This window comes from Pavona decussata, unplaced genomic scaffold (assembly GCF_977016875.1).
Source record: "Pavona decussata unplaced genomic scaffold, jaPavDecu1.1 SCAFFOLD_252, whole genome shotgun sequence".
NCBI lineage: Eukaryota > Metazoa > Cnidaria > Anthozoa > Scleractinia > Agariciidae > Pavona > Pavona decussata.
In genome coordinates, this window is record NW_028145655.1 from 387,190 (window position 1) to 414,800 (window position 27,611).

Consider the following 27,611-nt stretch of genomic DNA (forward strand, 5'->3'; position numbering starts at 1 on the left):
AGATAGTCTCTTTATTGCATAGCCACTCCTCTACTTAGCAGTAAAAATAACGATGAGATTAGAACCTCATTTTTCTTGTTTATCTAGCAATGGTGACTCTTGCTAGCTAAATATTTCTGTGTCAACTCAAATCTTAAAGCCAGTAAAATTGTGTTGGTAATGTTCACAGAATAGCTGATGTGTTCTATAGCCCCTACTCCAGACAAGGTGGATCTTCGAGCAAACTTGTTATGACCAGTTCTCTTAGTTAAGTAAACGAGATTAATATAGTTTTGTATCAAAATAGTTTTGACAAGTCAGTGTGTGAGAAAGCTAATATGTATATGTAATTGCATGAAGCCGAGTAGAATTAAGGATTAATTTTCACGCGTATTTTAAAAGTTTTCGCAAATTAATCCTTAATTGTACGAGGACTCATCGCGATGACGCGTTTATTATAGAGTGCAAAATTTTCCTAAAACAACACAGCTTCACACACTTGAGTTTTCCTGTAGTGCTGCGTACGGACGGACGGAAGTGACGTCATTTCTCGTATTGATGGGCTTATTAATTTCTCTTGGCTATAGCGCTCCGCGCGCGCGCCTTCGCCGCGCAGAGCACCGTTTTCAATCGCAATGGAACCAATTTAGTGAACGTTGTGAAAATCGAGACAAGCAAATAAACCAGTGAAGTATCGGAATCCTTGTGGACTTTCTTGTCTCATTTCGGTGTTTCAAGCTCTACAAACATATTTCAACCGTTTTAATAGGAAAAATATTCGTGGATAAACTAATTTTTTAACAATTTGTTTCGGGGCAGTTTCGTTCGCACCGCCCGGCTCCCATGCAGTTATAAACACACAGAGCTTAATTATGCCCTTAAAATCATGGGGAGTTTTGACCTCTTTTGTTAATAATTGTGAAATAAGACCTTCACTTTGCTACAAAATAATTCTAGAACAACGAGAGGAGAGAAATCAACTCAATACTTGACAGGAACAACTCGTACTCTGTTCTAGCGCATTTTGGAAGTACAAAAATGCGAAAACTTGAAAAACATTAGCCTAACATTTTTCAAGTTTCAATTCATTCCGACCTACTATGTCTCTGGCCAGAGACACTAATCGACAGTTGTTTTGCACTGGGGTGATAATTTATGACAAAACTAGATAATTTTTTGGTTTTTGTTGTTAGATAAGCATTTTCTGGTTTTGAAATGACGTAAAATTTTCGTGATACTTCCCCTTTAAAGATCACTGCCAAGCAACAAGGAGTGGTTTTCCTGTGTTCTCCTTTTCTTGACGTTTACTTAGATTTCAGTAGGAGCAACATTGATTGAGTGAAATATTTATGGGACACGAAACTGCTCTTAATTCAGTGAACTATGCTCTTGTAAGGGAATTCATCACAAGGATGAAGTGTAGCCTCCCACGCAGTCGTGTTTTAGGGGATTCGTATTACCTCCTTGTGGGGAGGAGGTAATACGAGTCCCCTAAAAACGACTGCGTGGAAGGCTACGATGAAGTGATGATAGGAAGACGACCATCGAGTAAGTGACAGCATAGGTGCTCCAAGCTCGCGTCATTACTGGAGAGCGTGTAATAATTAATTACTAGTGGGACGGTGACCTTTTGGGTGCATGCGGTATTGGGTTACAAGCAGCCTTTGAGAATTTAAACGCGTTATACGACTTTATATGGGAAATAAAATACTGTCGATTCTGAAGTTTAAATAACGCTAAATTTGACTGTCATTCAATAAAATAAATAAAACTGACTCACCTCTGGTGTATTCTTGTGCGTTTGGGGACTATTTTACCGTTACGGGCATTCTTTCAAATCACTGTTATTCCCTTCATAAGACGGAGATATCACGGTCATTTTCGAGTGGTCTCTTCACCTTTGATGACATGTTTTGTAGCTGGAGAAAAACCCACAGGATATTCAAATTTTGCTGTCTGTTGATATCTCGTCGCCTCGCCTTGCCATTGGTCGCTCATAATAATGGAGCTGGCCGAGATGTCGCTGTGGGGATGGGGTAAATGCTGTACATGAAATGACAGTACCACATGGGGAAGAGTTAATTTGACCTCGGACTCAAGCCCCGTATCCATTTTCAAAATCAACAGCTCTCGAAGAAAAGAAGCGATCGTGGAATCGGAAGCAGAAAATGCCCATTGCCAGCCAAGTGTGAGGAGATTTGGGATGACGAAGCATTCACCAAGGTTCGTAAATCATGGGGCTTTACTGTGAATCAGAATTCGCCGCTGGGATGGATTTTCGAGGCGCAAACCGCCTCTGAGCGGACTACACGAGCTAACGGTCGAAATCCAAGTGTGTTACCTTGACTCCGTCTTATGAGTGGAATAACAGTGATTTTAAAGAATGCCCGTAACGGTAAAATAATCCCCAAACACAGACTAATACACCAGAGGTGGGCCAGCTTTTTCATTTGTTTAAATGAAATTTGAATTAAGCGTTATTCAAGCTTTAGAATCGACAGTTTGAACACTTCATTCATTCAATATTTACCAAACATCCTTTTATCTTTTTTTTGTTAAACGAATGTTGGGCAAATGTTGAAAACGGGCCTTAAGTAAAAAAATAGCCGATCCCGATATTGACCTACAGTATACATAATATTTTGATATTTTTTTTACCCCCCCCCCCCCCCCCCCACCCACTCAAACATAACCATGTAGCTTAGAATGTCAGTTCAACTAAAATGGTTTTCCTTACTCCCCTGTATAACACGTATTATTAAATTCTCAGCCTCGGATAATGCATTTCCAGCGTTCTGATTAGTTCACTAAATCCCAGTTATCAGCCCATATACCTTAGTTTGACCTTATGTGGAAAACGATTGCCCCAGGTGTTGCTAAGCTAATGTTTTTTTCGGCGGGAAGCGAAAGTTTCTTTGGAAAAATGGAGAAAAAAAAAAAGAAAAGAAAGAAATGCCAGAAAATGCCATCGCAATATAACAACAATTAAAGCCACAAAGTTCGGTATGACACTATTTAATGGTATGTATCTCTGAAGTTTTCTTAAAAATCAGAAAAATTGCACGATTTTACGATTTAGGCACATAACAACAACAACAACAACAATAACAATCGGTCACCTTCAAAAAATTCAGGATCCTGGCGGTAAGAGGTTGAAACCGATCGAAGAAACTTCTCAAGAAGAGGTTAATGCCTACCTTTATGTTTCTATGCGTTTACGAGGACTCCAGTTACAAAAGTTCGACTATGAAATCCGTACGAGCGACGGCCATAATGTTCGTTTCCGTCGCTCGGCACCACTCAGCATAACATTTGCGCAAATGCCGCGCTCTTGCGCTTCACGGCTGAATGCTTGTCTTAGCGCGGTTGTACCTCGTACACTTGGACTTGCCTTAGTGTTGCCAGGCAAACAATACGGTGTAGAAGAGGAAATAGGGACCTCAGCAGAGACGACGACGATGGCAACGAAAGCGGACCTTAAAAATTGCATTAATGTCTTCTGAAGAAAAAAAAAGTGATGTTGTGTAATGTGGCCGGACTATGGGTGGTTTTCACCTCACACATCGTCGCGCAAGTAAAAAAATAAAATCCTCAACCATTCAATAGATAAAGTCAAGAAATTGATATGTTGTAGAAGAGCGATACATAAACAACGTGTGAAAGCCACAGGGCTGTGCGATATCTCCTAATCGAGTTATTCGAGAAAATGTACCACGGAAAATTACAGAGTTTAGTATGGGACGCTATGTTGGTGCCCCGTCTGATGGGCACCAACATGGCCGCCGGAAACCAGCAAAAACATCTGGAATTTACCTTGGCTATTTCAAAGCCTTTCTTCTCTCTGCTGAACTTTCACACATTGACATTAACGCTTCTATTACATGTTAGCTGATCAGACCTAAAAAAAACACGAGGCAAATCGATGTTTTCATGTACGTGACATGTTTAGAGCAGCAATCCTTCTGTCACGCACTGCGCAAAAATCTAAAATTCAAACTGCTCTATTTTCAAAACAAAGAATGCTATCCTGCTGAAAACAAGGAAGCCGATGGAAATTTAGATTTTCTTATATGAGATGAAGATAAAAACCCAAAATTGTGTTTAGTTATGAATTTCAGTTTTTTTATGACGTCATTTGAAAACCAAGAATAGGAGCTAACTTCGTGGAGGCGGTTTTAAAGTTCAGAAAGAGAAAAGAGTGTTTTAAAACGTCTACGAGGAATTCAGTTCAGCATAAAAAAGCCGTCCTTGATCCCTTCCTTCGCTGGGCACCACACAGCAAAACATTTGCTCAAATGTTCACTATTACGCTTCTCGATGAGCTGGAACTTCAAAAGCACTTAAATGCTTATATCAGAAAGGTTGTAACTCGTACATGTCCGGGTGTGTCTGATCTACTTCGCTTTCGATCTTTTCATTCAACTCCGTTTGCAAAGAGCTGCGTGTGTCATGTGATCATAATGTTGTCGCTTTGGTCGAAAGTTGCTTCAACATCGGGTCGTTTTAAGTTGAAAGAAATTTTTCCTTAAATTAAATTCAGCGAACTTCAACAGAAATATCCAAACGCGGAGAATTTAATAAAACAATTATTCCATTCGCGCTTGTTGGATATGAGATTGGTTATAGCCAACTCGGCGCTTCGCGCCTCGTATCCTATCTCATATCCAACGCGCTCTTCGAATAATTGTTAAGTATTATTCTTACGAGGCCGAGTATAATTAAGGATTAATTTTCAAGCTCATTTTAAAAGCTTCCCAAAATGCGCGACAGGGACAATTTGCGAAGACTTTGAAATTACAAGTAAAGATTAATCCTTAATCTATAAGGAACCGTTGCGATTACGCTTGGAAGGCAAAATTTTCTTACAACCATCAAGGATTTCGTAAAAAAAATGTCAGTAAAACAGTCACCGTAAGCAAGCCGAAACAAACAAATTATTTTTTTCGTAGCGTACAAAACAAACAAAACTGACGAGAAGAGTTGCCATTACACAGATGTAATTAAAAGAGAATACAAGTTTAATTCAGGAGCAAACTAACAACGACAAAAACTAAGGCGAGGCATCAATTAATTGTTCTAATGCGTTGTGAAGCTTCCTGCCTCTTGAAAATAACACGAACATAGATTGACAAAAATAGCAAACGGTAGATCCAAAGAAGGAACCCCCGGAGTAATCTCTTCCACTGAATTTGACCTGCTCCTTCCTCCCATCTAAAGGACACTGTTATGTTCGGTTATCGTTCGTTGTAAGAAGAAGTAACGAGGTGAAAGCACTTGGTCGCCATGTCGACTGATTTCAGTTTCCCAGCCATGACAAGGAGACGTCAAAACCAGTCTCTACACACAAAGACTTTTCATATGAATATTGCAGCTTCAGGTTCACCGGCTTTATTTAAGGCTTCTCTTATTTTACAAATTATCTTCTTTAAGTTCCTTCAGTTATATTACCAAATGTTACCTAAAAAGTATTAATGGAGCCTTTTGTACACGCTCCAACAAGCATGCATGGTAACTGGGCCAACGTTTTCTTCTTTAAGCTCTACAGTTATATTACTAAATGTTATGTAAAAAACATTACTGGAGCCTTTTGTATACGCTCCAGCAAGCATGCATGGTAACTGGGAAAACGTTTCCTTCTTTAATTTCTACAGTTATATTACCAAATGTTACCTAAAAAGTATTAATGGAGCTTTTTGTATACGCTCCAACAAGCATGCATGGTAACTGGGCAAACGTTTCCTTTTTTAATTTCTACAGTTATATTACCAAATGTTAACTAAAAAGTATTAATGGAGCCTTTTGTACACACTCCGGCAAGCATGGTTGGTAACTGGACAAACGTTATCTTTTTTTTAAGTTTCTACAATTATATTACCAAATGTTATCTTAAAACCTTTAATTGAGCCTTTTTTACACGCTCCAACAAACATGCTTGACAACGGAACAAACGCCGAAATAGGGTTTCTAGGAGGCATTTCAAAAGTAATCCAGCCAATAAACGGATAGCTGATCAGAATGACTGAATTACAAAAACCCAATTGTTCCGCCACGTTTGCAAATGACATGTTAGTTGGAATTTCTTAAGAACCTGAGCTTTTTAATGAGTAATCGAGTTATTAACACAGTCTTCACGAACTGTTAAATGCTTATTAATTCCTACAGTAGAGCCTCTGCCTTGAAAACCTGACATAATACGGACACCTCTGTATGCCAGGCGGGATATTACGGATAGTTAACTTGGTCCCAGTAAGACGAAATGAACATGTAAACTCTCCCTTTATATGACCGGCAAATTCATAATACGGGCAATACGTTCAGGCTATTTTGGTGGATTGAAACATTTTACTGCATAATTAGTACCCAATTCCAACGACTGGACACAAATTAAAATGAGTCCATTAACACTATCAGTTGAAGATGCAATTTTGCTTATGGTAAGTTCTCCCTCCGTTTCTGCAGGAAACATACGTATTGGCGCATAAGTGCCCCTTGTACGTTTCCTAAGAAAAACTCCTTAGCCATGAACCTCATTTAGCGTCCGTTTCTGTAGGTAGTCACAGTGGCTCGCTTCAAAAAAAGCAACTTCATTGGATGTTTAACTACTAATCACTCACGGCAATATGTTTTGTACCGTCTTGTTTCTATCAGTCTACAAATCACTTAATACGTATCAAGAAATAGGTCAAAACTGTCCTTATTTTATATTGTGGCTTTAGGGTAAACAAACACCTACAATAAGCAAATGGCCACCTAAGTTATCTATTAATGGGGAGATTAAGTACCGACGACGACGACGTCAACGAGAACGTCAGAAACGAGAACGTCAGAAAATAGTCTTAATTAGAAAAAACGTTGAACGTGCATTATACACTTTCGTACATTTCTTTGCCTTCTTCTGCAAAACAACACCGTGAAATGACCAAATTTAAAGTTTTATGGAGAACGTGAACGCATGTCTTGATGATTAATTTTCTTTTCTCTTTCTGAACTTTAAAACCGCCCGCACGAAGTTAGCTCCTATAGTCCGGCCACATTACACAACATCACGAGTTTTTTCAGAAAACACTAATGTAATTTTTAAGTTCCGCTTTCGTTGGTGTCGTCGTCGTCTCTGCTGAGGTCCCTATTTTCTCTTCTACACCGTATCGTTTCCCTGGCAACATTAAGGATGCAGTCTGACCTGTGTCTAAACGAATCAGTATTCACTTTAGTTGATAAATTACGTGAATCAACGAACTTAAGCGTTTTTTTTTTACTGAATTTATCTACTGAATCTTTCCTTTTTTTTTATTTTACCTACTAAAGCTTTTCTTTTCATGCTATCTACTAAATCTGTTCTTGTTATGTTATCTACTAAATCTTTCCTAGCTACTAAACTTTTCTTTTTTCATCTACTAAATTCTTTTTTTTTTCATGTTATCTCCTAAATCTTTTCTTTAATGTTATCTACTAATTAAAAGTCGTTTCTTTTAATGTTATCTACTAAATCTTTTCTTTTTATGTTATCTACTAAATCTTTCCTTTTTATGTTATCTACCAAATCTTCTCTTTTAATGTTATCTACAAAATTTTTTCTTTTTATGTTATCTACTATATCTTTCATAGCTACTAAATCTTTTCTTTTAATGTTATCTACTAAATCTTTCCTTTTTATGTTATCTACTAAATCTTTTCTTTTTATGTTATCTACTAAATCTTTCCTTTTTATGTTATCTACTATATCTTTCATAGCTACTAAATCTTTTCTTTTTATGTTATCTACTAAATCTTTCCTTTTTATGTTATCTACTAAATCTTTCCTTTAAAGTTATCTTTACCAAATCTTTTCTTTTAATGTTATTTACTAAATCTTTCCTTTTTATGTTATCTACTAAATCTTTCCTTTTAAAGTTATCTATACCAAATCTTTTCTTTTAAGGCTATCTACTAAATCTTTCCTTTATGTTATCTGCCACATCTTTTCTTTTAATGTTATCTACTAAACTTTCCTTTTTATGTTATCTACCAAATCTTTTCTTTTAATGTTATCTACTAAATCTTTTGTTTTTATGTTATCTAATAAATCCTTTCTTTTATGTAATCTACCAAATCTTTTTTATTTTATGTTATCTACTAAATCTTTTCTTTTTATATTATCTACTAAATCTTTCCTAGCTACTAAACCATTTTTTTTATGTTATCTACTAAATATTTTCTTTTATGTTATCTACTAAATCTTTCTTGTTATGAGCCATTTTTCTGGCGATTTACTCTTATGGAAGGTAGCATCCCATAACTCACTAATTAGCATGCCACAGAGAAGGTATATTTATTATCCCCTAATGTTTGCATTTCCCTTTGTTATTTATTGGGATTCGCTGCTATTAAAGTCATTCATCCTGTTGGATCATAGCTTAATTTCTGTCTACTCATAAACTAATGGATCAGTAATCATAATTGTACTAGTTAGAAATAATTATGATTCACTTAATTGATTATTGAAATTATTTCACTTGGACTTCACTCACTAACTCGTAATTCAGAACAGCAGCAGTTAATAGGTATCTATGTCTCTCGGATTGATTTTTTTTAACAGCGTTGGCAATGTAATCTAGACCCCGCTCTTTCTACGTACTTAAATCATACAATTATTTCAGAGTGGAGTGACGCCTGGATCACGTTTTACACTTCTATCCTATAAATTATATTTAAAAACTGAAGGCTGCGTTTCTTTTTGCGCAAGTGAATAGAAAAGAACATAAAAAAGTAAAAGAAAACAAAATAAAAATAACGAACAAACAAAAAGCAAGCACAATCACCACCACAACAAAGCAGTTACAACGTTGATTGCGTATCATTTGCTCAGAGTTTAGTATCGTATGATTTTGTTGGTTTAGCGGTGTGAATAGTAACGACGGTCACATCAGTGTGGGATTCGACCTTGCCGGGCCGTTCTTCGTCTTCTTTCCTTGAAGGACTCTCAGTTGATTCTTCCTCTTCTTCGAGGGTGAAGTTGACCACGCCGCTGTCTTTTATGGCGGTTGTCATGGACGGCATGTCAATTCTACCTGTCTGAAGTTGTTGCTTAAGAACGTTAGTCCCAGCCAATCCTCGAATTTCGCCCTGAAGTTCATTCAAAGGTAACAACAGGGCGAGGCAACAAGATAGGGACCATTTTGGATTTTTGCGCCATTCTTTGACGTAACGATAAATATAGATAATGTACTGGACTGAAAAGACAAAATAAACTAAATTACTTAAATTGTAATGGCCGTTATCGCTTCCATACAAAACCTCACAATTTTTCCAACATTCAAATCGTCCTGAAATCTCAGCCTTAAAGGTTATTGGTCTGGCTCCAGTTGTTCAAAGGCCGGATAACTTTATCCTGTGGATAAGGCACTATCCGACAGTTTTAATCTGTGCAAATATTTCAGTATTTCTTCTTGTACAAGCGAATATGCACACTCCAACCACAGTTAAGTTTGGGAGTGTACTAAAACCTTGTTCAACATTTAACGTGAAGTATAGTTTAGACACTGAATAGTGCCTTATCCAGCGGATAAAGTTATCCGGCCTTTGAACAACTGGGGCCTGAAAATTGGTGTTCTACAATGTAGCTAAAAAAAACCATGCTCTTTGCATTTCTGTAATTCATATAGCTGCAGCTATTGGCAAGTTTGCCAATTTTTGGTCACGTGATCAACTGTTGCAAAAGGCCTATTCCTTAAAGACATCATGTCCCAGGGAAATTTGTGTTACTTTTTGAAAACACAGTAACTGAGGATTGGCCAAAATTTGAACTGTCCGCTGAGAAGTGGCAAAGTTTATTTTTTTTTAGCTGATAGCTATGAAACATTCATCAAATGTTACCTGTTTGAGATGCCTAACCTTTGTTTGAGTATAGCCATTGTAGATTTTTATTGGGAAACAACTACCCAATTACAGTGTAGTTAATACATGGGGAATAAGAGGCTAACGATGATGACTTGTAGCTCCTCAGTTTTGTCTAGAGGTCTTGTGATCGTTAGATGATGCTATACAGTGTTCGTAAAGTCTCAGAAGAGATTGGAATCACTTGAAAGTTATTTATAAATGTTCGGATGATACCCGGCGCTGTCGGATTAGCTAATGAGAAATGGCTTAACAGAATGCCGTCTTTGCACATATATCGTTTGTATCAAAGAAGAGATAGTATGCATCCGTAAGGATAAGAAAGAGAAACTGTATTTGCTGTATTTATAGTTAAGCGCACGAAATTAGAAGGACTAGACTGAACAGACTTAAGGTGGCTTACTACAGTTTTCTAAGGTAAAAGACGGCCTTGAATCAAACTTAAGAAGAACGCTAGCAGGAGTTGTTTAGGATTTTTTAGCACAATAATCAGAAATAAAATTTGTCATGCTCAAAAAGTGTAAAATAGTCTTAAGTGGGGGCCTGGGAATTACACTTGTTAGAGTTGTCTGGCTCTAAATCTGGCCGTACTACGGTAACCCTACTCTAAAATTTCAGGATTTGAAAAGTGGGCAAAAATACGTAGTTGTAGGTAAGAGCACGAACCTATATCAGGTAGAAATTTGGCAAATGACAAAATTTTGAAATTTTGACTTATTTGAAACTTCCTAAAATATAGCAAATATTTGAATGTAGGTTGTACGGCTAGATTTGTAGAAATTTAGCGAGAAAAAATGGTTTTCGCAATCTACGGTAGGAAAGCCATTGCGCATGCTTGTTTCTGGGAAAACCTGGGTTGCAGCGTGCGCGCGCGCTCCAACTGGTGAGCGCATGCTACCTTCGTGTTCAGGGATTTTCCGCAGCTCTGCAAAGGCTTCAAGGCTGTTAAGGACCAGCAACCATTAGAAAGCTCGTTTTATCAGTTTTCAAGCCCAAACATAATTTAGCTACTTGGCACACCGCTGAAACCTACTCGGTATGTGGTAAAATTGTTTTTTCCGCGAGCCGCCATTTTGTTATTTTTGCTTGCGTGGTCGCGAGCTCGCATCACTTTGCACGCGTGTGTTCCTTTCGGGTTGGGAGAACGCGCATATTACACTAGCGTAGTGCAACACCTGTAGTAAGCCACCTTAATGGATCCTAGTCAACCACGGCTTTGATGTTGTTTTACGGTCTAAATTTGCCATCAACGTGTGAGAAAGATCAACAGTAGAACTTGCATTAGTATGGTATTTGTGTTCTCAACCCTCGATACATGACACGATGCAAATATTTATGGAATATTTTATATTATTCAATATTTGTATGAATATCGAATACTTAAAACCATGTTTTACTGGGTATCCTAGTTTTCCATGGCCATAGACCACATGAAGAAATGGCATCGAGGGGTACGCATAAATACAACGTTCGGTTGAATAAATTGCGTGACCGAATTCGTACATGATAAGACAATAACAATTTACATCCCGTTACACTGCAAGCCATGACCCCATAAACTAAAACCTTTTACCACCGATTTCATTGATACGCGACCCTCGAATAAAAAATCCCGCGAACATTTGGCGATTTACTTCCGTCAATCCTGCGCTCTTTATATGGTGTTATAGGAATGCCGCTCTTGTTTTCAAAAATATGGCCGCCAATTTGTAGCCTGTACGTTCGACATGGTTCCTTCTTAATCTTCACGTTTACGTTAGCGAGTGGTGTATTTGCTCGTGCAGGGGTTGAGCATCGATTGATAAAAAGCCACCGCTCTGACTGTCTTTCCTCTTGCGTACTGAACTGAGCCATCCCTGTATATTTTCATCTTCGTACACTCCTGGATATTGCTCAATTACTCTCCTTATAAACAATACGTCATGTGCTGTAAATGATAAAAGGTGATCAATGTCATCTACTGCATGGTCGTTTATTTATGCCGATTTATGCGATTCTTTTTTCACCTACCGTCCATTTGGCTTGCTTTTCCCGTCCGGGCTGTGAAATCAACCGTGGAGGTATTTCTGTATTTTTCCGAATTTTCTTCACAAATGTCAACCCCACTTTCAGAAGTCTTGCTATAGCGATCGCGCTCAACCCCTGCACGAGCAAAACACCAGTCGCTAACGTAAACTTGAAGAAGAAGAAGCAACCATGTCGAACGAACAGGCTACAAAGTGGCCGCCATATTTTTGAATACAAGGGCGGCATTCCTATAACACCATATTAGGAGCGCATGATTGACGGAAGCGAATGGCCAAATGCTCGCGGGAGTTTTTATTCGAGGGTCGCGTATCAATGAAATCGGTGTTAAATGGGTTTTATTGGGAGTTTCTTTAAAATCTGGAACATGGGATATTCCGGAACATCTCAGAACATCCCGAAACATGAAATAGAACGAAATAAATTAACAAAAAAATAGAAAAAATATATTTGAAAACAAAAACTTTGAAAAGCTTAGTTATGAAAAAAAAAAACCATAAATCAGATTAACTACAATAAAAGAAAAATATCTGTATAAAAAGATTGTTCCTCTTGAAGATACTGATCCGCTTACATTATATGAATACAGATTGAGCTTGCACGAGTATGTCTTTCAGAGTAAAATTGGTGTTATCAAGGCCTGTGCTATACCGGTGTTTTTGTATCTGGTCAAGACGGATTTGATAGAGCCTTTTATTCATCAATCGTATGTTTAATATTTGAAAATCTCCTCATTTTGAATATGACCTCTTATTCTGTGTGTTTAACGATGGTGTTTTTGATGCCATATAGGCCATTTCAGCTGGGTTTGGTTTGGCTCGTTTAAGCTCGTGATAGTTTTAACTATTGTTATTGTTGACATCTGTGTAGTGATAGGGCAGGAAACCTCCCTTGGGTCGTCTAATTAGTATCATTCAGGCTGTTAGATTTTGTTGCAAGCTGTTGTGTTAGTTGGTACGACAATTTGACTTTTTATTCTAGTTAAGCTGATTTATTTTATGTATTTTATAATTTTTCTCTCTTTTTCAGTATTCATATATCCTTTCTATTTTTTCCCTTTAGTTATTTCGTTCTATTCAATGCTCCGGAATGTTCCGGAATGTTCCATGTTCCGGATTTCATTTACGCCCTTTTAGGGTAAAATTTGACACAAATGAGGTCGATTGCAAACGTAAATCTTCACAATGTACCGTCAAGAATAAAGTCAATAAAATAATACACGACCTAGCGGGCTGTATGTAGTCCGTCGACAGACTACCGGGACTTCGAACACGCTTAATGGAGTAAAATGTCAGCGAATAGGTTTGAAAAGCCCTACAAACTAAGAAATATCATTTCCTCACACGATGGCCTGTTGCTGGTATTTTTCTCCCACTTGTGCGGGCTCGTCAATCGCAGCGATATGTACCACCAAAACATACAACAATGACAAAGCGAGTGACAAGAACGAAAGTTCTTTGCTGGATTTAAGGGGACGTTCCACAGCTACCGAGAGACGAGCAACATTTTGGAATACGTCAATAATCGAAATGAAGTTCTCCATTGAAAGAAGTTGGATTAAGTCGGTGAGGAGCGCAAAGAACAAGCCGAATTACGGTATGACAAACATGGATTCGCTTTTAGAGGAGGTGATCGGAAACAAATTGGAAATGTGTGATCCACTGATTGATTCGTACTTGAAGGAGATCGGGAAAGCCATAGGTTCGAAGCTAAGCAGATCAAAAGCCACCAGCTTAGCCAACCCAGTTATTCTTTTTGTGCCTTGGCCTGTGTTCTGCCATGTCCCTACCCTGGCTAGGGGATACTCGGGAGACACAACAGCCTTGAGCCCCTCCCCGTTAGATTTTCACGCAGAGAAAGAGTTATAATTTATGTAAATTCAAATGACAAACGAACAATGAGAATATTGGCCTGGAACAACGTCAGGCGAATATATCTACATAAATTATTATCACGGATGCCATTTTAGAAACAAACACATCACATGACCAGAACAGCGTCGCGCAGAAAAGTTGCCTAGCAACGGGCCATCGTGTCTACACACGGGTATCCAAGAAGATGTTCCAATGATGAATGAATCCATCAAATAAAACCACTGGTAAATTAAAAGTGTGTAGTTGTGAATTAAATCCAGAACGTGTTGTATAAGGCAAGATACAGCAGAATTTCATTCCACCGTGTAAAAATTAAACAAATAAATAAATAAATAAATAAATAAACAAAAACAAAAAAACCTTGAATTTTTATATCAGAGAGAACGGTAGATTTCCCCGTCGAGGAGTGCAAAGCATAATGGGTGACAATGTTATCAATATCTTGTCGGCATGGTAACAGCAAGCCACTTGATAAAATTACTGTTATACCAGATTGTAAGCTGATACATCTTAGGAAAAGTCAGCAAGTTTGGTGGTGTTTGCGTTCGTACTTTAAACGTCACGGGCTGATTCTAGATCAGTCTCCCCACCCTCTCTTTCCAGGCTGAATTGGATAAAAAGATGACTTACAAAAAGGCACTTACCACTTAGAAGGAGGATCACTGAAGCATTTGCTCCAACTACCAGTAACTCGAACATGATTTTATCCACGGAATGATCCACAGATGAAGGGATGTTTTCGCTGGGAATCTTACTCACGGCTCCTATTCCCAAGTTGACGAAAGTAACCACTAAAGATGTTAGCATTAACCTGTTCTCGAACGGATCTATCACTGGTTTTTTGACGGCAAAGCCAATAGCATAGATACCTGACATGATGGAAGCGATTCCTGCATAGGACCTGCTCTCACTGCCGATTAGGATTAAACCAGATGTCAGGATAACCTTGCGCACTGTATCAACAAGTTCCCAGTACCATGCAGAAGGCCTGTAGTTTTCAAACAGGAATCGTAATCCCGTAAGCAATTCAGCCCTTTTTGCTTCATTGTCGTCGTCGCAGCTTTCACCGGCACCTTCGTCGTCGTTTCGGATAGTTTGCAGCGACCTTCGTTGACTCAAGAGGAGAGTGAGGAATGAAGCTGCTGGCAGGAAAAGCACGTAACCGACGGCAACGTATCCGACGATGACGAAACGATTGTATCTTGAACTATTACAGTTTATGCCAAAGTCCGCCTTTAAATATCTGGTACAATCATCCTTTTCATTATCACTGCAAAGCGTACGACAAGCGAGAGGCAGTACGGCTGCTGTTTTCAAACACGTGCTGAGGTAGGTAACATACAGGATGAAAAAAGCGTTTCTGTAGATCACCTCTTTCGTCTGAGACATTTTCAGAGTTTTCTGTTGGTCATCCAAGGTGGAACGCAATCTGAGGTATAACTTTCTGATTCCGTAAACACAGATCGACAGGATGATAACTAAAGCGTTTAGCGTGAGTATGGAAAAAAGATCTCCAAATGCATCAATTTTCAATTCTGGAAAGAGACAGTGAACAGGCGCAATCTGGAACACGTTTAACTGCAAAGCCTGGGAATATGTTCCGATGAGGGCAAGAGATTGGGGCCATTCAATGTATGCAAATGCTTCAAGCAGTCCAAACGTTACTTGGTAAAAACCAATAACGATTTTGAGCCGCCCAAGAACAATGTCCACTGAAGAACGCCCGACATTCTTTTTGCTTTTCTTATTGCTTGACCATACCAGGATAGCGATTATTATGATAATGACTGCAGCCGAGATAGAAAGCTGCCCGATCATCCATTTTTTTGTTGGGCACAGTTCGCAGCTTTTAAATTGCTTGTAGTAGCCATCACTGCAAACTTCACACAACGGACCTTTGTATCCAATGCTGCAGTTAGAATCTATACCTCCAGTACAAGATTCTTGGCGAGGACATCTATGAGGTTTCGGTACAGCGTGTGGGTACTTAGTTAAAGACCGATTGGGTAGCGAGCCATTAATGTGTGCATTAACTTCAGCGGTAACATTAAGGACATTGCTTGTGAATTCTCTATAGAGATGTTTGTGTGTCTCATTTTCCCAGTACCACCAGAAACCAGACTTTAAAGTTGCGAAGTCATCAGCGCATTCTAAACCATCAGCACCACATGGTTTGCATTCCCCAAACAGATCTGTCCGATAAAACGACTGCAGGCATTTGCAAGCTCGAAATCCAGCAAAAGAGCTAGAATCAGTTCCTGTTAACGAAAAATAAAGTATAGTTTTTAATCTCCTTATCTATGCATGTATAGCTTTTTGCTTCTATGTCTGTTTGTGATTTTGAGGTCGCTCATAACGGTTTGCAGCTTTTCTCTTCAGATATAATTTGATCGATAAGTACTGCTATTCTTTATCAGTAAATGGTGCAAACATAGTCATAATTGTTCGACTTAATAAGCAACAATAACAAAAATATAGCCGTTAAAAACATCCCTTGTTTTAGCTTAGGTTAGCATAACACAAAAACGAGCTGTATGATCCCAACGTTTTACTATGGAATTCTAACCAGCATGCCAATACGCACCTTCTTGCAAACTCACTCAAAAAAAATGTTATAGGAGGGGTTTAGGAGCCACCTTGAATTTTCAAAAATATTAGGTGAATTATTTAGCGCAGTATAAATTAATATTTCTTATTTTTCGGTTGGCTCGGTTTCCTTTGTTCTTTTCGGTTGAATATATGCAATAGCCCCTGTCAATTACTAACTGTCTGAAAAGCTGGGTGCGGCTTTGGTTGTAAAAGGGGAGGGCGGGGTTGAAAACAATAACTGATAACAACGGACGAGGGGGAAATATATATCTCCCCCCTCCCTCGTCATATACCGCTCGACTTATTCCCCTTATTCAGTGTTCTCAAAAATTTCAACGAGTGCTTAATCGTTTACTATTAAAGAAAAAAATGAAGAACATAACTTTTTCTACTACTACTACTACTACTACTACTACTACTACTACTACTACTACTACTACTACTACTACTACTACTACTACTACTACTACTACTACTACTACTACTACTACTAATTTAATAACAGGCCACTCATTCCATACTCGTACTGTGCCACTGTTAGCTTTCTTTACATTAGCAGGATTACGGTCACTAATCCGCTCAGCAAAGACAGTGTAGGAAGTTTTTGGTTAAAAAGACTTCATCTTCACAACCGCTTATCGTTGTTTCCACACGGAACGATAGCTGACTGCACACTATTTCCAAAGTTTAACAACAGCCGCTCAACCACGTGTAGTGTACTGAATGCAGTGTTTACGACGTATACCAGCAGACAAAAGCAGTTGTTTATACATATTGTTGTGTGAATAATCCAACGTTCAAAAAACAGTTGAGAAAAACATCTTCAGAGCCGAAATCTCACTGCCTACAACTGTCATCAAAAAGTGTTGTGTATTAGACTTCGACCTGTTATAAAATAAGCATTTAACTATTTAAGGTCTTTGTTTCTATTAAGGAAACCTCACCAACAGAAAAAATAAGCATGTTATTGACCTGTCCCTCGGGGATTTGTGATATATTTCCCTCGTGGCGTGCCCTCGGGCGCAAGGGGAATATATCAGATATCCCCTCGTTCCAGGCCAATAACCCTTACATAACTAGTGTACTCATATGCACTACTTTGTTGTTTCCAGTTTGTTTGTTTTTTGTTGTTGTTGTTGTTGTTGTTGTTGTTGTTGTTGTTGTTGTTGAAAGTTGCCCATGCTTGCAAATCGTTTCAATCCTTACCCGTTAGGACAATTGTTCGTTTGTTTAGCGGAAAAAACGAAAGAAAAGGAAGCGCCAACGTTTGAGTCTCTTGGCCAGGGATGAGTAAACTCTGCAGCGACACGTTTGGTTTTTCATCCATGCGTCGGGACAAGTGAAAGAAGAGACAATGCCCCAAAACCTCTCCAGGGCTTGGAATCTTAGACTGGGTTAGGTTACTACATGCCTTGTGTTTCGCTGTAGATGTTTAACTCCTTTAAACGCTCTGGATATTTTAGCAAGATAATGGTATTACCTTGAGGACAGGCTTTGCAATTGCTGGCGCTCTTCCCAGGCGCATCGTTCTCAGACACGAAAGTTCCGTTAGGGCATCGTAAACAACTTTCACTGACAGAGGCTTCAGTGTCCGAATAATGACCTCCTAAAATGTTAAACAAAAAAATATTCAAAACTTAAAAGCCTTAACCATGCTTTCTAGGGTAAGCAGGGAAACAGTAGGAGTGTCACACAAGTGGTACGCGATAAACGAGCAGCTCACCATAGTTATTGAGCTTCCATGGCATTTTTGTATAACCAATCAAAGCAATTTAAAGGACTCTGTTACGCCGCAAAGTGTAATACTAACGCAAAATGTAATAACATCGACGCAAACTGTAATAAAGTAATCAACGCAAAATGTAAGAACGTTTCTGACGCACAATGTAATAACGCAAAATGTAATAACTCACAAATGACGTGAATGGTATTTTGAAATCAGTATCATGATTCAGTGTACGTTCACTTATGCATAAATTGAATAACAGGTGTACAGGTTTTATTCTCAACTCTTAAAAGTTTCAGATCGGAGGATTGGTGTTTTCTTACGGTATCTACTTATGGTGGCGCTTAAAAATGTGACTTTTTGGTGCTACGCTTATTCAAAAGAAGAGTTCTTAAATTTTGCGTTGAAAACTTTATTACATTTTGTGTTAATATTGCATTTTGCAGGGACTCTCGACATGGTCACAATTTCTATCGTATATTATACACGTTCGTGTGGCACTCGAAAAATAGGCGCCGCCCTCCAAAAAGCGCCTCAGCCCTCAATAACAACGCGGTCACTTATTCAAAGCACATGAACATTAACTCTAGGGTGATAGATTACGAAGGGGGTTTCATCCTCATATAACTACAGTCAAACCTCTTAAAAACGGACACCGCGGGAACATGAATTAGTGTCCGTATCATAGAGGTGTCAATTTTAGAGAAGTAGGCCTTAGACGGATTTCGGTCACTCAGAGACCAAGTGAACTGTCCGTAAAAGAGAGGTGTCCCCATCAAGAGGTGTCCGTAAAGAGAGGTTTCGCTGTGCCCGAGTCCGATCTACAGAGTTTTTTAACTGAGTCTCTTTATGTCTATTATGCATTTACGTTTCCAAAAGTGACTGTTTTAAAGGAGCGTAGCACCTAAAAGTCACATTGTTAAGCGCCAAAATAAGTAGATACGGTAAGAAAACACCAGTCCCCCGATCTCAAACTTTTAAGAGTGGAGAATAAAACCTGTACTCCTGTTATTCAATTTATGCATAGGTGAATGTACACTAAAACATAATACTGATTTCAAAATACTATACACGTCATTCGTGAGTTATTACATTATGCGTCAGAAAAGTTCTTACATTTTGCGTTGAATACTTTATTACAGTTTGCGTCGATGTTATTACAATTTTGTGGCGTAAAAGACCTTTTTCTTTTCCTTAAGAGCGGTTGTCAGTAACTTTCGAGAATCCGGCGACAAAAGCGAAAATTCGAATTTTTTTTTATTTGCCCCAAAAGACCCTTTTGGTGGACTATTTTCAAAAATAATATTCAAAAGTTCCAGCGAATTTTTATTTTGACAAAAATTGGGAAAGTTCGAAATCGGCCAAAACGCGGCCGACGGCCCGATTGAAATTATGCAAATTAGTACATTTTCGAAACTCTCGCTCAAGACAAGGCAGCGTTTTCTCGAGTTGACACTTTCACAATCGTTTTTACATCCCTTGTGCTTGCTTCCAAACTATATTTTATCTCCACCTGAACATTCTTTCATTTAAAGTTGCCCACGTAAAGAATACAATGTTTGCTATTCCTTAGATAGAGTGATTTTTGCCATATTGCAGATGACCATATCATCAAGGGTATACAAATATACTGGTAATGAAATAACTTTTTTGAACGGGCAATTTCTCTTATTTATCATGTTAAAATATTTAGTTTGGCCCATGAAAAGCAAGCGCGCTAGGTCGAGATGTGTGGAATGCACTTTGACACAAATCGCCATTTCAGTACTTCATGTTCCTCCTGTTACTTTGCACTAATCAACACACTTCACGGAAGCTTTTAGATAAAAGCCAAGGTCTCTGTGTTCATTTCATGCTTTTATACACGTAAATAACTAGCTTCGAACTTGAGTGCTCCCCATATTCGCATTAGGTTATCAAATTATTCCTTTCAGGTGAAATTTTTGAGTTTGTATTGAGCAGTTCAAGCGAGATGAAAGAGCCGTTCCCAGGGAAATAATTTGAAATCAGTGAAATCAATACCCTGTCTCTCATATCATGCTACACTTCCAAACTACCGTTATTGTTAAGCTATAAAATGTAAATTCTCCTTTTTACGTGACCTAAAACAGAATTTGCCTAAAATATAACGAATAAAGTCCACCACAAGAAAAAACTGAAAAAATCGCGCACCGACGGGAAATGTAAACATCAGCCGGTTCTCGACTTGCCACATGAATGAAACGCGTCCGTTATTTTACCTCTGTATACATTTATGACCAAAGAGTAGAAACAAAAATCTTCTCTATGTCCATCTGTATAAATGCACTTGCCAACCAAGCTTTTGTTTTTCTGTGTTTGTCGAAAATACTGAAGAATAGTGCAACATTGTTACTGACTACTTGACTCACTCAATCACAACCGGATAACACGACTGGAAACTAGATATAAAGAAATGCTCTTACTTGTCTGCAATCGTTACTCACATTATATCTGGCGATATCACATCCCCGAGGCAAGGCTGAAAATTGTCTCAAAATCCGCATATTAGAGATTCAAATTTTTGAACAACGCGAATAACTTTCATTGCGTGACAAGTGAAATGTGATACACAAGCGCGCGAAAAGCACAGGAATAAACAATGTCAAGATTCGCCCTTGTGATGACAGTGCGAAAATCAAGAAGAAATGAATGATTTTCCAGTAATCAGATACCTATGTTATGCGCACAGGATTCTGGGATCGCCAGGGGGCAAACATTGCTTGTCGCTAGAAAGAAATGTATGGCGTAAAGTTGTTTCTTCGTCAAAAGCAGTGATTTCGGGCAAAAAATAACGCATTTTCGTCATGATTTTGTGAGAAGCGGAGTAGACTAATGTTGGTGCGTGGAAATTGTAAAATTTTGTGTTATAACTGGGATGAAATCTATCGATAAATGCGAAATGTTGATTGTGAAATCTACTGAATCTACATCAAGTAATGGTGACCAATAGTCTCGAAATAATACAAACGTAGGTATTTATTTGAGGGGATTGACTCAATAAAGCCTTTTCAGTTGTAATTGTATGTGAGCTGATATTAACAGTCCATATTAACAACCTATGCCAGGCGGTGATCACTGTGCTGTATGAGGTGTATAAATATAGGATTGACAAGCCTTCGCGCTCACGTGCGTGTTTCAGTTTTGCCCTCACGGGTATATCTTCTTGAGAACACCCTCTTATTTATGAAAAGAGCGGTGTCCCCCGAAAATTTTCTTTAAGAGCTTGATTTTCTTCTTATTAAATGCTATTTATGGTTTGGAGGATTTGCGTGATGGTCACTGTCGCGTGTTTTGTATTTTGATCTCAAAGGTCATTTCTGGGTTATGCGTATCGTTTATTAGAACTCTTGTTGTTTCTGTTAAGCGACTGCCGTTCTTATGTACTTTGTGGCATTTGGTTCAGGTTTGGTATGGCCCATTTCAGTGCATCCGGTGACAGTATAGCCTCTCTTTTAATTTTTATCACTGTATTAAAAGGATAGGATTTGAACGGTGTACGTGTATCTTGCGGCTTTTGTGATGCTGAGCCCGGCTATTTGCTTTTGTCGCTAGATGTCGGGTTTCTTATCACGGCTATCTGTCTTTTGATCCTTTCTTTATCATTGTAGCTTATTTGAAAGCTATGCAATGCGTTAAATTGAGGACCTCTTTAGTCCGTTTGTGTTTTTGTTAATATCGCTTCGCCGATATCGATCCGCTCTGTATAGTGAGGTTTGTGTAGTGGGAGCTTTAGTTATTATTTTTCTCCTGTGTTTTGATTACGCCACAGAATGATTAGACAATTATCGACACACATAATTACAACTGAAAAGGCTTTATTGAGTCAATCCCCTGAAATTTACACCTAAGCTGCCTAAGTTTGTACTTTTTCAATACAATAACTTGATGTAGATTCAGTAGATTTCACAATCAACCTTACGCAAGAGTGTTTATCGATAGATTTTATTGCATCAACCACACAAAAACTTACAATTTCCACGCACAAACATTAGTCACCTCCGCTTCTCACAAAATCACGGCGAAGATGCGTTACTCTTTGTCCAAAACCACTGCTTTTGACAAAGAAACAACTTATCGCCATACATTTCTTTCTAGCGACTAGCAATGTTTGCCCCCTGGCGATCCCAAAATCCTTTGCGCATACATGGGTCTCTGATTACTGGAAAATCATTCATTGAGGCAAGTCAAGGTCTGCAAGGTATATTTAATGGACTGAAACAATAATCATGTAGTTTTCCTCTTGTGAGATTCACTCTGTATTGTCCGTGCCGGATTCTCATCAATAACATTCAGGCAGGAAAAGTAAAACCGAAATTAATTTAAATCAAGTCAACAAATTAAGACCTTTTGAAACCTCAATGCAGTATTTCAATACTATCCTCAAACAAAAAGCTAATATATTTAGGAGAGTGAAGTTTGTCTTTCGCCATGGATCAACGCGCAAAAGTTGTGGATCAAGCTCAAAAGGTGCGCAAGATTTGCAATGTGTTATACGGTTAATCAATGCAATAAGGACGTTCACCATGAATGGAACGAAAAAAAAATCTTTTTAGGTTAACTTGTTAAACTAGCTTTAATGTCTGTTTGAGATGAGTCACTGATGGGGATAAAATGTTAACTGGAAATACCCAACATTATCCTGCATTATTGTTGACGGAAGGGCTGATCAAATTTTAAGATAAGAGTTTAACCTTAATTTATTTTCTAGCGCGCACTAGTGTTAAAGGATGAGGGCACGACTGGTATTTCTCAGAATTTCGTGTCCGGTCTAAAAGATGGTTATCTCTTACGGGCCGTCACTGCGTAGTTTTGACGTTGTCATTGTTAAAGGGACAGTATCACGCTATTTTTAGTAACACATTGAAAATCGGAAAGACGCTATTCGGTTGATAGCAGCCAAGATATAATGACAAAATTCCATTAAAAGACTATCAGAATGCAAAGAAACTATCCACGGATATTTTCGCTGCCAGATGACCAAGATAGAGAGGGATTCAAATTTGAAAACGTCTGGCGGACGTTTTCAAATTTCGCTGTTGTAACGCACTAAAAATCGCCGGTTGTGCTATATTTTGGTTCAGCCTTTCGTCTTAGAATCACTATTAATATTTCTTTAAATTAGCGATTGTGAAATTAATTAACACAGTGTTCAAAGTTTAAATTTAATGAACTTTGGCCAAAAATCATGATATCTCCAATCGATCTCCCATGATACTGCCCCTTTAAATCCTCCTAGCGTGCTCGAGAGTATCCACCACACGAACAGCCTTTGACAAGGCCAGTGAGAGTATCTTTCGAACCTGTGTGCCATAGTCCAGTGATTATTCAATTTATAGTGGTATAGTGGTTTTTATATGGCATGGTTGAAGATATAACTTAATTACGAGTTCCACTTGGATTGGGTTAACCCACAGTACATGCATTGACAATGACAACGATTCTTTGCTGTTCATTCCTCGGTCTCCCTTCGTAGTTAAAGGTTTCTGACTTTTCCATTTCACACGAAGGCCTTCGGTGGTGAGAGCATATAAAGACGAATGGAAAGTTTCAATCGTAAATCATAATTCCTGGAATAAAGTCAAGTAATGCATAGCAGTGGGTTTCTGTTTAAAAAAATAGGGAAAGTCAGAAAAGGAAATAAAATGTTCTTTCATGCTCTCAGTTTCACTCAAATGAAAACACTTTACCTGCCCTAGCAATAACACTATTTCGTCCTGAATTTCTTTATAGGCCCGATCTTTTGTGCCTTTATAGGTGCGAGCGAACGTCCTTTTTGCATTGATTAAGCGTAACACATTACAAATCTTGCGTATTTTTTTAGCTTGATCCGCACGGAGAGGTGCTATGGCGAAAAAAAAAAACTTCACTCTCCTAAATAGATTAGCTTTCTGTTTGAGGGTAGTATTGAAGTACCGCATTGAGGTTTCGAAAGCTCTTTATTTGTTTACTTTCGATATATTTTAGGCAAATTCTGTTTTAGGTCACGTAAAAAGGGAGAATTTACATTTTCTAGCTTAATAATAACGGTAGTTTGGAAGTGTAGCATGATATGAGAGACAGGGTATTGATTTCACTGATTTCAAGTTATTTCCCTGGGAACGGCTCTTTCATCTCGCTTGAATTGCTCAATACAAACTCGAAAATTTCACCTGAAAGGAATCATTTGATAACCTAATGCGAATATGGGGAGCACTTCAGTTTGAAGCTAGTTATTTACGTGTATAAAAGCATGAAATGAACCCAGAGACCTTGGCTTTTATCTAAAAGCTTCCGCGAAGTGTATTGATAAGTGCAAAGTAACAGGAGGAACATGAAGTACTGAAATGGCGATTTGTGTCAAAGTGCATTCCACACATCTCGACCTAGCACGCTTGCTTTTCACGGGCCAAACTAAATATTTTAACATGATAAATAAGAGAAATTGCCCGTTCAAAAAAGTTATTTCATTACCAGTATATTTGAATTTTTGAAAATAGTCCACCAAAAGGGTCTTTTGGGGCAAATAAAAAAAAATTCGAATTTTCGCTTTTGTCGCCGGATTCTCGAAAGTTACTGACAACCACTCTTAATATTTGACTTTAATGCATTGAGATGTAAATTCACTTCAATGTGTAACGAAAAAAAAAAACCGCTTGCGCGCGTTAAGTTTTGTCCTCTAAAGATAACATGCTAGAGTCAAGAATGTGTTTTGTGAAGCACACTGGATAAATTAAAGGGGCAGCTTCATGGGAGATATCATGATTTCGGGCAAAAATTCACTAAATTTAAACTTAAAAACACTGTCTTACAGTTAATTTCTAAATCGCTAATTAAAAAAAATTGACGCAAAGGTTGAACTAAAATATAGTACAACCGATTTTAAACGTGTTACGACAGCGAAAATTATTGGAAAAGGTTGGCCTGACGTTTTCAAATTTGAACCCATCTTTATTTCGGTCGTCTCCCAGATGATAGTTTCTTGGCATTCTAATATTCTTTTAATTTAATTTTGGTCGTTATATCTTGGCTGCTATCGACGGAATAGCGTTTTTTTTATTTTCAGTGTGTTGATAATTATAGCGTGATACTGTCCCTTTAAGATGAAGTTTTTCCGGAACAGCATTCATTATTTTGCAGATTCAATTTCAATAAAAATTGAGCATCACTGGAAGAAGCTTTCATTAACGTTATGATAGAACTGTACATTTTAAAACATCTTTTTTTGGTTTAAAAATATACATCCATCCAATGAGTCATATTTAACACATTGCAAGGTATGTCTTTAGTAAAGAACAGGAAACCTTAATCCTTTGTGGTTTTATATCAGGTTGTCAGTGTATTAAGTATGAATTTGACAGTCCAAACGGCACAATGCTTTTAATTTTCTGTGTTTGGCGCAAACTATGATACCCTATTGAGCATGATTCTATGATCAAATCATCTCTGTAAAAAATCCACTATTTTGTTTTTATCAAGTGCGGACATGAAAATTCTAACTTCGTTTCTGGAAGCGCTCGTACTGTCTCGGTTTCTTATTCCATCCAAAAATACAAACGAATGTTCCTTTCCTTTTCATGGAGATAAGTGAAAATGCCTTTTTGGGGGAAATTGAGAGATTTAGAAAGTACAGTAAACACCCCCTGTCCTGAAAATAAAACCATTTTCTGGGGATGCTAGGGCTTACAGTAAAGTTACAACTGGCTATCTCAAACTTGTATGTCTGGAACAAAAAAATGTTTCCCTTGTTTGTTGGAGATAGCGGAAGTCTACTCTATAGTCAATTTTTACTCTATAGGCAATTTGTTGTCGGTTACTTGTAGAATCCATGTCATGACCTCAATCGGTCACGTTCTCCTATCTGATTGGTCCATCCAAATGGCCTTCTCTAAGTATCAAATTTTGAAGCCTAAGCTTAAAAAGATATAAATCTTAACAATTCTTCGAATGCATTTTCCTGGATCGCTTTGAATAAACATTTCACTCCGTCAAGGGTAGTTTTTATGAACATTTATCTTTTGTGTCCTGAAATCTTGATTAAGTGGACTTCGACTCTATTTATCTCTTTATTTAGTTATTTATTTATTTATTTATTTATTTGTTTATTTTTATTCTGAGTAGGTAGGTCGAATTGTGCCAAGGAAATGACCTTGAAAATTCATGCTTTTTAACAAAAATGTTGTTGTTGTTTTAATTTTGATCACTTTTTCGAGAATCCCATGCCCCATTTGCCTTCAGAGCTAAGTGAAAATGTTTTAAACCATACGTAGTAAGACAATGTGTCACATTCCCGACACCCCTTCCAAAATGCCTATTTTTTTTCCTGTAAACCGTATGTCCACATTGCCTAGATCAGTATCCTATGATCAGGTTGTTCTGCAGAGCGCCTTTATTGCACATGCCATAACCCGGACACAGATTATTCGAGGGAGTGGGCAAACATCCAAGGTCGGAATACTCATGAACAACCAGCGAAAGATGCCACATTTAAATAGTCAAAACAGCAGCGTATATCGAACAAATGAATGAATGAATGAATGAATGAATGAATGAAAGATACATGAATCAGCATTTTTGATTTTAAATTAATCAATTGTTTAAAGACGAGAATTAGCGATAAGGAAATCCGACGTTTAGAAGCCACTTTGTCCGTCATTACCAATAAATATGCAAGGAAAGCGTAATATATATGACAACAAAAAGTCGCCGAAACGTCGATTTCCTGATCGCTAATTTTTATCATGAATGTTTGTCAAAGTCTTCAGTTATAATAAATCAGTTGTTTGCCAGCTTTAATGCAGTGGTGGGCATTGATGATAAGCTCTTCCTTAGGAAACAACTTTGTTAAAAGACTTAACAGTGATTTTAAAAAGATCTTCTATACAAGATAGACACTTGAAGAGACTCACCTGCTGGGCACTCCTGGCAGGTACGAATGCCCAACTTCAAAACCGTGCCGGATGGGCATGGAAGGAGTCTGTATTCTCCTAGTGATGTATTTCCAAACCCGGCAGCCACAAAAGCCTGTTTCATGCTCTTCTTAGCTGTTGTACTACCCACTTGAGAAAGGTTGATATCTTTTGATTCGCCTTCCCCCAGTCCACTTCAAACAAATCACAACGAAAGGAAACAACTAATTGAATATTTAGCTGAAATCGATCAAGCTAAGAATTGTTCAATAATATATTCAGAAAATGATCAGTTTAACACTTACAGCTGGATTTTGCAGCGCGCTATTCCATTTGCACGGGTGAATTTCATGGTACCTATTTTTCCATTTTTTACAGTTCTGCAAAAGGTACATACATAGCTATTTGGTTTTCAACGGGTTCATTGAATCATGAAATTGAACTGAAAAAAAAAACATTACGTCATTTACCCGAGCTTATTTATTTAATTATTATTATTATTATTATTTTACATTCTCTGCTCGGAAGGGGTTGGGGGTAGGGGGCTCGTATGGACTATCAAGGCTTTGACATTAGCACCCGAGAGAAAGATGGTACGTCAAAGATGTTTCCTTTGAGGAGTACAATGAGGATATGTGT

The 27,611-nt window shown here is 38.0% G+C and overlaps 2 protein-coding genes across 2 annotated transcripts in view; both read right to left on the minus strand.

The window, feature by feature from the left end:
• Positions 1-27,611, minus strand: part of LOC146456960 (scavenger receptor cysteine-rich domain-containing protein DMBT1-like) — a gene marked incomplete at its 3' end in the record, with an annotated part of 596,400 nt that overhangs the window by 331,995 nt on the left and 236,794 nt on the right. The window lies entirely within an intron of this gene.
• LOC146456973 (uncharacterized) lies at positions 5,352-27,330 on the minus strand. Its single transcript, XM_085092485.1, has 4 exons — positions 27,278-27,330; positions 26,973-27,166; positions 14,396-16,009; positions 5,352-9,188 (listed from the first exon to the last, which is right to left on the minus strand). The coding sequence occupies exons 1-4, from the start codon at positions 27,322-27,324 to the stop codon at positions 8,821-8,823; spliced, it is 2,223 nt and encodes a 740-aa protein (XP_084948611.1). The 5' UTR covers positions 27,325-27,330; the 3' UTR covers positions 5,352-8,820.

Bases quoted from the DNA above. Each gene is read 5' to 3' on its own strand.
- LOC146456973 (XM_085092485.1), bottom strand. From the start codon at position 27,324: ATGAAATTCACCCGTGCAAATGGAATAGCGCGCTGCAAAATCCAGCT. The intron at 16,010-26,972 runs GTGAGTCTCTTC...TTTCGTTAACAG, and splicing joins CTGCCAGGAGTGCCCAGCAG to GAACTGATTCTAGCTCTTTT. The intron at 9,189-14,395 runs GTAAGTGCCTTT...TTGTCTTTTCAG, and splicing joins AGTGATCCTCCTTCTAAGTG to TCCAGTACATTATCTATATT.